Below are 13,397 nucleotides of genomic sequence, written 5' to 3'. Positions count from 1 at the left end.
GTGATCCTAGTGGCTCCCGAATGGCTCCTGATGCCCGTGATTCGCTGACTTAATCAATCTGGCTGTGGATGGGCCTCTGCGACTCTGCCATCTCTCACATCTTCTTCATCAAGGGCCTATATATTTCGACCAGGCAGATTGCTTTTGTCTAGCGGCCTGGCTTTTAAAAGGAGGAGATTAAGAAGAAAGGATACTCTGAGGAAGTTATCACTATACTGCTTCAAGCCAGAAAAACATCCTACTTCTCTCTTATATATTAGAGTGTGGAGAGTTTTTGAGACGTGGTGTCGTGAGCGAGACATTCTTCCCCTACACGCTACAATTGCTCAGATGTTGGCCTTTTTGCAAAATGGTTTAGCCAAGGCAGGTACATGAGGCAGCCCTAGGCACTTTGGTTGGTAGCTCAGTGGCGTCTCATCCAGATGTGGTGCGTTTCCTCAGAGGAGTAAGGCATTTGAAGCCCCCTGTATGTCCAGTATGTCCGTCGTGGAGTCTTAATTTGGTTCGTCATGTATTGTGTGATTCGTCGTTTGAGCCCCTTAAAATGATGAAGTTGAATGATCTTACCTTGAAGATGGTGTTTTTGGTGGCTATATGATCAGCTCGCAGAATTTCTGAATTACAGGCTCTCTTGTAGGGAACCCTTTTTGAGGATCTCTGATTCGAGGGTGTTTCTTCGAACTATTCCATCTTTTTTGCCTAAAGTGGTATCCTCTTTTCATTTAAGTCAATCAGTTGAGCTTCCGGTTTTTCCTAATTTGTCGAACGATGTACAACATGCATGAGAGCTTCGTCGGATAGATGTTCGGCGATCCTTGTTACGTTACTTGGAAGTCACAAACTCTTTCAGACTCTCAGATTATTTATTTGTCCTATGGGGTGGCCCCAGGAAGGGTCATAAGGTGTCTAAAACAACGATAGCTAGATGGTTGAGAGAAGCCATTTCCTCTGCATACATTTGCAAAGGCAGACCTGTTCCTGAGGGCCTGAAGGCCCATTCTATCCGCTCTCAGGCAGCTTCATGGGCCGAATGCCAATTGATATCGCCTCAGGAGATTTGCAGAGCGCTTACTTGGAAGACACTCCACACATTTGCTCGCCACTACCGGTTGGACGTTCAGGCTCCTGGGGATTTTGGCAGTGGTGTACTGCTCGCAGGACTTGCACGGTCCCACCCAGTTTATGGAAGCTTTGGTACATCCCATGGACTGGACTGATCTGGGTACGTACAGGGAAAAGAAAATTGGTTCTTATCTGATAATTTTCGTTCCTGTAGTACCACGGATCAGTCCAGATACCCACCCAAGGATTAGGAGTGGGTAACATGGAGATCTGTATTTCAAAAGTCCGCGCGCACATATTCAGGTTGTGTTATTGCAGCATACTAAGAAAGTTACATGTTAATACGTTCTTGCAGTTCTGTTCTTGCTTGGTTCATTGCTAATATTATTCTGCTTTGATACTCTACTCTATATACTGAAGGGATGCAGGACGCACACTAGGTTAAGTGAGAGTGCCTTTCAAGTTTTTCTCTGTCTCCACCTGCTGGAAGGGAGGCATAACCCATAGTCTGGACTGATCCATGGTACTACAGGAACGAAAATTATCAGGTAAGAACCAATTTTCTTATCTCATGATTATTCATTGTAGATATCCTGAAAATCCAACCAGCTGGCTGCATCTCGAGGGCTGGGTTGAGAATCCCTAATGTAAAGGGAACATAGGTGGCATCTTTGGAGGAAGCTGTCTTTTCTTTGTTTAGATGACTGCAGGTGAATGTGGCTTGTGGGAGAAGGCAGGAAGATAAGGATCTATGAGCGCACAGATGGGCAAGCTGGATGGGCCACATGGGCCTTTTCTGCTGACATCGTCTAGATTTCTATACGGGAAGTGTGCATGAAGACTTCTTCATAAGTGCTATATGAAGAAGAGATAACTAGATACAAACAGGAAAAACTAGTTTATTCAATTAGCGTACTGGGTTTGGATAACTTTAAAAGTTCACCCATTCTGAGAAACCAATTATGTGGCATGCTTGTTTAGAAGCAAACACAGTGAGCTCTCTTGAGGCTGTTTTGCTTGCATCTTGGGAGGTAAGGAGGTGTATGCTCAAACACAAAACTACTCTAAGTTGGATTTTTTTTTTAGTCATTACCAAAAAAAAGTCTTGTCTTGGTCAGAGCATTGGAAAGCCAACTGAACTTTAATATTCATTCCACTACCTGCTGATTGTGGCCAAATCATTCTGTATGGGTGTCATTGGTTCCTTGTCTGCAAAGGTGGGCAGCCATTTGTCCATCTGCTGATGAAAACCAGTGGTCAAATCGGTTTCTATTGTGGTCGGTGTGGATTGCTGTTTTGCCATTGGGCGTTCAGACTGTACCTTTATTGGAAAGAGTCTCTGTCAGTAGCTGCCGGAGACCATGAAATAACTGGCACCTCTGAAGCCTTTTTGCAGTTTGTACCCTGGGATGGGCTGTGTCCACAACTGTGTGCACATCTTTTCCAATTTGTGCTCATGTTGGTCTGCTTGGTGAACTAAAAATAAAAAAGTGGTTTAAAAAAAAAAAAAAAGTGGTCACACAGTTGTTGCAACAGGATAAATCAGCCAACTGGAATGGCAGAACTGGAAAAATGTCTCCAATAGAATGAGCAGAGAGAATCATTACAAATTACAAAAAAAGCTCCTTAAAAAATATGATGTAGGTTTGCAAGACAAAAGTCAGTAATCTAACTATAATAAAGATAAAAGTTGCCCCACACCTGCATCACTGGTATGCAAATTAAGCTCATCCCTTTCTTTCCTTGTACTCTCCAGCTCTGCCGCTCTCTCACTGTATTGTCCAATCTATTCTTTAGTACCACATATGGAAACTGAGTTCTGTCTCTCTCTTTCTGGCTGTACTCTCAGCCTTCTCCCTCCCCTCCACTTTTGAGTATTTCCCCATCCTTGGACGGGCTTTTATTACTAGTAGCTGGTTAATCTCTGAATTTATGTGCTGGCAGCTCTGGTTTTTACCTAGATTTTATGATTTAGAATACATATGGAAACATTCTTTGAAAGTTACATAAAAAAAACCAAAAGAAATAGACAGGGCCTGAACTTGATCTTTTTGATAGATCCTTGGAGTTAAATTTAAGAATGACCTTTAAATTTTAGTACCACTGGTGCTTCCTTCTAGTTTTTTCTCTGTGTTACAGTTCAAATGTTCTGATGTGCGAAATCCAAACTTTGGGGAGAATTAGTGTCTTGATAAAGCTGAAGTAAGATTGCTGTTTTGTTATCCTGGCAAAGAACTGTAAGCAATTTTTGCCGTCCTTTGTTAGGTCATCAGCATCTACATGGGCATCACAGTGAATCTGGCGGAAGCCTGGGACCCGTACAAAGCTGCCAAGACCGCTCTGAACTACACTTTGGATCTGCCAAACATCAAGGAGCAGGTACTGAATGCTTCATGGTGATCTTGCAAATGCATGGCTTGCACAAAGGGCTTTCTCCTAGAGCTGGAATATAGGAGATGGGAGGAGGTTTATAGAAACAGAGAATGTGATGGTAAATAAGAATGCAAGGCCCATCCAGTCTGCCCTGTTTGCTTGGCTGTGTAGTGCCATAGGTCATGGTTGATCTCTGGCTTTCCCTTCACAACTAAGGGTCCTCTGGACTTGTCTCATGCCTTCTTGAATTCTGTTTCTGTTTTTGCTTCCCTGGGAGATACTTCCATCCATCCAACACTCTTTCCATGAAGAAGCCATTTTCTAACTTGACTCTTCAGTCTGCCTTCTTGAATCTCATATCATGACCTCTTGTTCTCAAACTTTCTCCCAGTGAAAAGTTTAATTCTTGTGCATTACTCTACCTTTGAGATACTTAAATGTCTCTGTCATATGTGCCACCAATCTCTGTCCTCTAGGGCAGTGATTCTCAACCTTTTTTCCCCATCGCGACACAACTGACAGACCACGTTCACATGTGTGACACACTGCTCATTACAATTTACAACAGAAATAAAAAAAATAAAGGTCCAGTATAATTTTTATTGTTAAAAATGACAGAAGAAAAAGACACATATTCTGTCTGAACAGAAATTGCATAAACAGTAAACATCCCACACCAAAACAGCACCAATTTCCAGCACTTAACAGTAACCATCTTACCTAAGAAAAGGCAACACTGAAAATATTATACCAGGCCTTAAGACACCAATACATCTCCTATTAGGAAAACGGACCAAATCAGGCCCTATAAAGAAACTACACGCCAGCAGAAAACCTCACCTGAATCACATGTGCTGACCCTCGCCTAACAAAGAATAAAGAGACCAAAACGCATAACTAGAAGCATGCAGACAAAAACTGAATTGGAAACCGCAACAAGCCAGAGTCTCTGTATGCAGTGCAACAAAGGAAAAAAAGAAACATCACCCATCCTTATAAAACAAATCAAGAAATATAAATTCAGTAGCAGTAAAACCATACTATTTCAAAACAGTGGATGAATGAAATATCCAATAATTAAAAACTCATATAAAAAATTTCTAGATACCAATGAAATATTTCAAAATAGCAGACACAAAGACCCAGTAATGAAAAATAAGGATACAAAAAATGTTTTGCTCTGCATACCTGGGAATGTTTGATATCCAGGTGCCCTGAAATTGTTTTGAATTAGCAGGAGGAGGGATAGTTTGCTTGCAACTTTCTCCTCTCTCTATCACACTGGTTCTCAATCACTCACATATACATGTGCTTTTCTCTCTCGCTTATATAGGCTCTTAATTACACATTTACACACATGCTGTCTATCTTTTCAGGCTTACACAGGCTTTCAATCACAGACGTACATGCTGTCTCTTTCTCTCACACACAGACTCATTCGCATGCTTACAAACATGCTCTCTTTCTCTTATTTACACACAGGCTCTCAATCACATACTCACATGCTCCCTCACCTAAACCAGCTCTCAATCACACACATACTCTTTCATGTGTACAGGCTCTCAATCATTCACATACATGCTGTCTCACTCACACTCACATACACAATCTCAAACACACATGCTTGCTCATTCACTCACTCTCCCCCCTCCCCCAAACTAGCGGCAGCAACAACCTACTTTATATTCAATCCTTGCGGAAAAAGGAGTCCCATCGGCCGCAGGGGTTGACGACGTTCTTTGTTTTTCTCCGAGCCGTGCAGCTCATTCCTCAGGCTGCGCCTCTCTTCTTTTCTTAGGGTCGATGCTGCCTGCACTAGCATGGTCTCTTCTTCCCATGCACGCACCCGCTGCTCTCCTCTTCCGGATGGTGGGGGGGTGGGAGAAGAGAGAATGCCGGTGACTCCAGCTGTCCTGCCACTTTCTGCCCGGGCTATCAGCATTTTAAGCCCGGGCGGAGGACCTACTTTGCTGGGGAGGGGGAGCAGCTGGGTCAGCAGGGGAACGGGAAGTGTGGCGACACACCTGCGTGTTCTTGGCAACACACTTGGGATGTCGCGACACACCGGTTGAGAACCACTGCTCTAGGGTATACATATTTAGATCATTTAGTCTCGTGGCACTTTTGGTGCAGACTCGGCATCATTTTGGTGGCTTTTATCTGCTCTGTTTTTATCCTTTCGGAAGCATGGCCTCCAGAATGGGACACACGGATTGAGCTCGCAGAACTGGCTAGCCCTGTTTCGTGTTTTGCTTCTCAACCCTATCCACAGCACACTTTCAGTATTCTGCAGGGAGACAGGTTTTATATAACCCTGGAGGCACTGTGAACTCTCTCCTTGCAGGGCACTCCACTCACCACAGAGTAACATTCCTCAGAACTTTTATCTGTCAGATATTGTGAATGAAAAGTTGAAGAGTTTGGAGGAAAGTTGCTTGGTGATGGGTGGCGTGCACTAGAAGAATGAGGTGCTGGTGTCCCCAATGATTCAGTTGGCAGGGCTTACCTATGGCCATGCTTTTAGATGATTTCATTTTAGCCTTGGATCTGGAATCCTTTAGCCACATAAATGGCCGAATAGCTGGGCATAGTTAGCTCACAGCATTTTGTTCTAATCCTACATTAAAAGGAATTTGACCCTACTTGGGGAATATTCATTCCCTGTACATACCCGGATCAGTCCAGACCATGGGTTATAGCCCCATTCCAGCAGATGGAGACAGAAGGAAAACTTGTGAGGCGCTCGGAATTACCCATGAGCACCCTCTGCGTGCCATCTGTATTCTTCTGTCTCCAGCAGATGAAGGCTGATTGAACCTGCGGTTTCCACTTAAATTTTCAAGTCTTTGAGGAAAGCTTACAGAATAAATTTTTTTATTTCTTCCCTTTCCTCTCTCAGTGCTATTTTTCTTTGAATGGATCAAGTTTAAAAAAAAAGTTTTTCTAGTCAATCAGGAAACTGATAGGAGGTTCTTAAGCTTGTCTGCCTTACAGCTTGCATATGTTGCTGCCTTGAGAATAACCTTGTATTATTTCTAAGGTAGGTTTTCTTTTTCTGTTAAGGGTTTTTTCCTTCGTTCCTGGCCCTACAGGTGTAAGCTGGTGGTCCAGCCATTCCCCCTACCATGTAATGGCACCTCTCAGGCTGACTGACCTGAGAGGCGCCATTCCTTGGGATTCAGGGAGCTGAGAGGCGCCATTACTCAGCCATAATTTAAAAAAAAAAATACAGAAAGTGAGCCGGGCCGTTGCGGTCGTACGCAGAGAACATTTTGGCTCTGTTTCATTTGGCGGCTGCCAGGAGCACTTTCGGGGGCAGTTTTTTGTCAGCGCCTCAGCTGTTTCCCTTCCCCCATGCTGCGAGGGACGCGATGTGCCGCCTGCGGAGAGCCTGGGAATTGGCTCTCCCACGAGGGGATTTGTTCTAAATGCCTCCCTGGCGGGGAGGGTTCCTCGAGGGCTGACAGCAGACCGAGCAATCATTTTCAACCCATCCTTCTTTGGGGGGGGGGTCGGCCCCGTTCCCGTCGAGCGCAGGAAGGGCGGCCATTTTGAATGCAGATGCGTCTGTGTCAGCGCATCCACAGGGCAGCCCTGATGCCGATTTTGTTTGGCCTCCGCCTGTTTTGACTCCGGTTGACCCTCCGGGGGACCCCTCAACTTCGGGGACATGTCCAGGACGCAGCTCTTTTGTTCCTTCAGATGGGGCCCATCCCCCCACCTGCTTTTTTGGCTGATTTTATTTTATTAATGCATAATGCTTACCTGGCCCACATGTTTCAACAGGACAGTGTTCCTTCTGGGCCCTCTCCCCCTAAGGTAAGCAGATTGGAGGGTGCCGGGGACGTTTCGGAGACTCCCTCAGGTTCTACTCAGGCTCGAGTAGTTCCCATTCCCAACTTACCGGACCCGGCTCCGGTCAACCCGGATCCGGATCAGGATGGTGCTGTGGACCTGGATGGAGCTTTGTCCAGCATGCACATGGAGAGGGATGATCCCAGAGTTTTGCGGCTTTTTAAAAGGGATGAGCTTAAACCGCTTATTTCCCATGTACTTTCTGAGTTAGATATAGTTGCACCTCAGGATCCCTCAGGCTCAAATACGGGGGCGTCAAAAGGTGATCCTGTTTTAGCGGGACTGCGTCCTCCTGCAAAAACTTTTCCTTTTCATTCCATGCTGTTGCAGCTGCTCTCCAGGGAATGGGATTCTCCAGATTCGAGCCTCCGAGTAGGCAGAGCTATGGATAAGTTGTATCCTCTTCCGGAGGAATTCTTAGAACTTCTTAAAGTTCCAAAGGTAGACGCTTCGGTGTCAGCAGTCACCAAGAGGACCACTATCCCGGTGACAGGGGGGACAGCTTTGCGCGACCTGCAAGATCGAAAACTGGCAGTGTACTTCAAGAGGATTTTTGAGGTTTCAGCTTTGGGAGTCAGAGCAGTGGTCTGCAGCTCTCTAATGTAAAGAGCAGGTCTGAGATGGGTACAGCAGTTGCTTGGTACCCAGGAGTTGCCGCCTGCAGAAGCGCAGCAAGCAGAACACCTGGAGGCGGTGATTGCTTATTCAGCGGATGCGCTTTATGACCTCTTGAGGGTCCTGGCCAGGTCAATGGTGTCTGCAGTCTCGGCCAGATGTCTCCTTTGGCTCAGGAACTGGTCGGAAGACTCTTCTTCCAAGGCGCAGCTGGGCTCTCTCCCTTTTTAGGGTAAATTCTTTGGAGAAGATTTGGAGCAGATTATCAAATCCTTTGGGGAGAATAAGGTACACAAGCTTCCAGAAGACCGTCGAGGAATTTTCGGACATTCAATTCCTCTAGGCCCGTTTCAGAGGACAATGCGTTTTTCACAGTCAAGACCTGTTTCTCAACGTCCTCCATCAACTAGGTCTCAATCTTGGTCTCATTCCTTTCGTGGCCGCAGATCCCCTCGGGGGGGGCTTCCCACAAGGAGCCGCTTCCAAGGCAACCCAATGAAGGGTCGTCGACCCACTCTTCGCCACCCAGAGTTGGGGGACGTCTCTCCCTGTTTTACGAGGAGTGGGTCAAGATCACGTCGGATCAGTGGGTCTTAGATATTCTAAAGCACGGTTACGTTTTAGAGTTTGCTCGGCCCTTAAGAGACAGGTTCCTCTTCTCCCCATGCGGATCTTTATGGAAACAGCTAATAGTGCGTCAGACGCTCAACAGATTATTCGACCTTGGAGCTATTCTCCCAGTACCGCCGAAGGAGCAAAGCGCAGGCCACTATTCCGTCTACTTCATATTTCCCAAAAAGGACAACACCTTCAGACCCATTCTGGATCTCAAGACAGTAAATTGGGTCCTAAGGGTTCAGCATTTTCAGATAGAAACTCTACTTTCAGTGATAGCAGCGGTACGCAGGGGGGAATTCCTGGCGTCCTTGGACCTCACAGAGGCCTATCTCCACATTCCCATCTACAACGATCATCAGAAGTTTCTCCGGTTCAAGATTCTGAGTCAGGATTACCAATTTCAAGCCCTGCCTTTCGGTCTGTCAACTGCTCCTCACACCTTCACCAAGGTAATGGTAGTGGTGGCAGCGGCTCTGCGGAAGGAGGGTGTCCTAGTTCATCCCTAGTTCATCCCTATCTGAACGACTGGCTCATTTGGGCGAAGTCCCAGGATCTTTGCAAGCAGTCGGTCAACAAGGTATTGCATCTCCTGACCTCTCTTGGATGGGTGATCAATTTTGCCAAGAGCAATCTTACACCATCACAAACGCTGAATTTCTTGGGAGCTCATTTCAACACCAGTGTGGGCAAGGTTTCTTGCACCAAGACCGGGCACTCATCTCATTTCACAGATACAACATTTCCAGAGTCTGACACTTCCCACGGCGTGGGATTATCTCCAATACTGGGTTCCAAGGCCTCCACCATAGATTGGGTACCCTGGGCTTTTTGCGCATATGCGACCTTTGCAGAGGGCGCCTCAGGAGTTCCAAGCTCCCTTACCATGGCCAAGAACAGCCTGGGCTGGTGGCTCAGTCTGGATCATTTGCTCAGAGGTGTAGACCTGGAAGTTGCACAGTGGGTGGTCATCACCACGGATGCCAGTCTCTCCGGCTGGGGGGCCGGTGTGTCAAACTCAGGCGACGCAGGGCCACTGGTCATCGAAACAGGCGAAATGGCCGATCAATCGCCTAGAGACCCGAGCAGTCCGTCTCGCCCTGAAAAGATTTCTTCCTCTGGTGCACGGCATGTCTGTGCAGATTCTCTCCGACAATGCTACCACGGTAGCATACATCAATCGGCAAGGGGGAACAAAGAGTCTGCACGTCTCTCGGGAGATGGACAAGCTCATGATATGGGTGGAGCGTCATCTCTTGCACCTAGCAGCTTCTCACATAGCAGGAGTAGACAATGTGCAAGCTGATTTCTTAAACCAGCAGATGTTGGATCCCGGAGAGTGGGAGCTATCCAGAGAAGCAATATCACTTCTGGTCAGGAGGTGGGGACCTCCCCATTTCGACTTGATGGCCACTCTAAGGAATGTGAAGGCACCCCACTTTTTCAGTTGCAGACGGGAACACGGGGCGGAAGGGATGGATGCTCTGGTTCTGCCCTGGCCTCACGATGTTCTGCTGTACGTGTTTCCCCCATGGCCTCTGGTGGGGAAGGTTCTACGGAGAATAGAAGTTCACCACGGAGCAGTGATTCTGGTGGCGCCAGAGTGGCCAAGAAGGCCGTGGTTCGCAGATCTGGTGAATCTAGCGGTGGACGGTCCACTTCGTCTGGGACATCTTCCTCGACTCCTTCGTCAGGATCCCATATTTTTCGACCAGGTAGATCGCTTCTGTCTTGCAACCTGGCTTATGAGAGGAGAAGGCTGAGAAAAAGAGGCTATCCAGAGGAAGTCATTTCCATGCTTTTGTAGGCCAGGAAGACTTCCACCTCCATTTCTTATGTATGAATATGGAAGGTTTTTGATTCCTGGTGTGTCTCCGGGGGCTCAGATTCTCTCTTTTCTGCAGAGTGAGCTTGGCAAGGGTTTGGCTTACAATTCTCTTCGGGTTCAGATAGCAGCCCTTGGTTCGCTCATTCAGTTCAGGGCATCTGGTCTGCAAGAGAATCTGCATGGTCTATCAACTGTTTGGAGAGCAGGGTGGTCCTTCTAGCCATGAGGGAGTTCTTGCCATTGGTGAAAGGTCGCTCGGTGAGGATTCTTTCCAACAATGCGACGACAGTAGCATATATCAATCAGCAGGGCAGAACCATGTGTTAGTCAGTAGCTCAGGAAGCTCAAGTCTTAATTCATTGGGCAGAGTCCCACCTAGAGGGAATAGCTGCGTCTCACATAGCCAGAGTAGAAAATGTCCAAGCGGATTTCCTAAGTCGTACTCAGTTAAATCTAAGCGAGTGAGAATTGTCAGAAGCCGCAATGCAGCTCATCAGAAGTCATTGAGGGTCTCCTCACGTAGATTTAATGGCAACTCGTCAGAATGCCAAAGTGTTTTGGTTCTTCAGTTGAAGGTGACAGCACGGAGCCAAGGGCATCGATGCTCTAGTTTACACTTTCGAATAATAGAAGGACTAGGGGGCATTCCATGAAGTTAGCAAGTAGCACATTTAAGACTAATCGGAGAAAATTCTTTTTCACTCAATGCACAATAAAGCTCTGGAATTTGTTGCCAGAGGATGTGGTTAGTGCATTTAGTGTAGCTGAGTTCAAAAAAGGTTTGGATAAGTTCTTGGAGGAGAAGACCATTAACGGCTATTAATCAAATTTACTTAGAGAATAGCCACTAATATTAATTGCATCAGTGGCATGGGATCTTCTTAGTGTTTGGGTAATTGCCAGGTTCTTGTGGCCTGGTTTGGCATCTGTTGGGAACAGGATGCTGGGCTTGATGGACCCTTGGTCTGACCCAGCAAGGCAATTTCTTATGTTCTTAGTTCTGCCTTGGCCTCGGGGGGGGGGGGATGTCCTACTTTGTGTTCCCCCCCCTTGGCCGTTGGTGGGCAAGGTATTGCGTCGCATAGAAAAACATCATGGGGAAGTGATATTGGTCGTGCCGAAGTGGCTGCAGCGTCCTTGATTCGCGGATCTCATCAATATTGCGTGGAAGGGCTGATTCGTTTTGGTCATCTGAAGGGCCTTCATCCTTAGGGTCCCATATTTTCAAACCAGGCCACTCCCTTTTGTCTAGCGACATGGCTTTTGAGAGGCAGAGGTTGAGGCGTAAAGGTTTTCCTGAATCTGTCATCACCTTATTGCAAGCCAGGAGACAGTCCACTAATCTAGCTTACGTTAGAGTATGGAAGGTGTTCGAGTCCTGGTGTGCTACTCATGAAATTCGCACCTTCCAGTCCTCCATTCCCGATATTTTGTCCTTTATGCAAGATGGTTTCGCTAAAGGCTTATCTCCTAGCTCCCTTAGAGTTCAAGTGGTGGCCTTGGGCTGCCTTCGGGGCAAGATCGGGGATTCCGCTATTGCAGCTCATCTGGATGTTATCAGGTTCCTTAGAGGGACTAGGAATTTGCGGCCTCCAGTTAGGAGAGTTTGTCCTTCCTGGAGCCTTAATCTGGTCCTCCAAGGTTTGTGTGCCGCACCTTTTGAGCCTCTGCGTAGAGCGACGCTGAAAGGCCTGACTCTCAAAGTAGTTTTTCTAGTAGCGATATGCTATCTCGAGGTAATGAATGAGTTCAGGAGGTCCAACCACCTTTTTATTTTGTGGAGCAGAGCGAAATGAGGTTTCAAAGCTTTTAAGGCTACTATTGTGCATTGATTGAAAGAGGCTATTGGGTCCACTTACATTATTGCCAGTAGGGAGATTCCGGCCGGTTTGCGTGCTCATTCTACACGTTCGCAGGTGGCCTCCTGGGCGGAGGCGCAATTGGTGTCTCCTCAAGAGATTTGCAGAGCAGCGACTTGGAAGTCGCTACATACTTTTGCACAGCACTATCTTCTGGATTTGGAATATTCAGGTTCTCCTTCCTTTGGCGAGAGTGTTCTGCGAGCGGGACTCTCCAGATCCCACCCTAAGTAGGGGGGCTTTGGTACTTCCCAGCAGTCTGGACTGATCTGGGTACATACAGGGAAAGGAAAATTGGTTCTTACCTTCTAATTTTCATTCCTGTAGTACCACGGATCAGTCCAGAACCCACCCATTTTCCAGGAGGTGGAGAGTCTCCTGCTCAGCTCTAGTGTTTACTTATAAATACAGATTTGTTTAATTTGGTTCTCACAGTTTTTCAATATTTTTGATTAGTTGTTTGGTCATTACGTTTTCTGCTTTATGCTTGAGTACAGATCTATACTGAGGAACTGCAGGTGGCACTGGGGTTTATGAGGCAGTGTCAGTAAAACATTCTCTGTCTCCATCTGCTGGCAGGGATGAATAACCCAGCAGTCTGGACTGATCCATAGTACTACAGAAACAAAAATTAGCAGGTAAGAACCAATTTTCCTTTTTTTTTTTTTTTCCTTGCCACTTAATCAGCTGATTAGTTTGTTGCATTTATTCTTTGAATGGGAAGACATTCTTGGATCCTATCAAACTTAAAAATGGTCAGGAAGTGGATATAGCCTAGAAAGCTCGAAACCTAGGAGTAATCATTGACACAGAACGTAGCCTTAAACACCACATATCACTGAAAGTCAGAGAAGGCTACGCCAAACTCGTGATCCTAAGGAGGCTGAAACCATTACTAACCCAGAAACATTTCAGGACAGTCCTCCAAACACTTATCTTCACAAGTACTGACCACTGTAACACACTATTTCTGGGATTACCGTACTCCACAATAAGACCTCTACAAGTCCTTCAAAACTCTGCCGCCAGAATACTTACTGGCAAAAGAGACCACATTACTCAAACACTGGCCGAACTACACTGGCTACCAAAAGAACAGAGTGCAATTTAAAACACTTTGCATAATTCACAAACCAATGAAGATAAAGCTGACTGGTTAAACACAGCGCTACGCTTACACCTACCCAAAG

The 13,397-nt window shown here is 46.4% G+C and overlaps 1 protein-coding gene across 1 annotated transcript in view; it reads left to right on the top strand.

Annotated features, from left to right (window-relative positions):
* Positions 1-13,397, top strand: part of WASHC5 (WASH complex subunit 5) — a 205,789-nt gene that overhangs the window by 22,673 nt on the left and 169,719 nt on the right. The window contains 1 exon segment of the mRNA XM_029592012.1: positions 3,328-3,441. Coding sequence (XP_029447872.1) covers positions 3,328-3,441 — 114 coding nt within the window.

Source organism: Rhinatrema bivittatum, chromosome 2 (genome assembly GCF_901001135.1).
Source record: "Rhinatrema bivittatum chromosome 2, aRhiBiv1.1, whole genome shotgun sequence".
Classification (NCBI taxonomy): domain Eukaryota; kingdom Metazoa; phylum Chordata; class Amphibia; order Gymnophiona; family Rhinatrematidae; genus Rhinatrema; species Rhinatrema bivittatum.
Note: the sequence above shows the minus strand (reverse complement) of the source record. Positions and strands in the feature narration are given on the sequence as shown.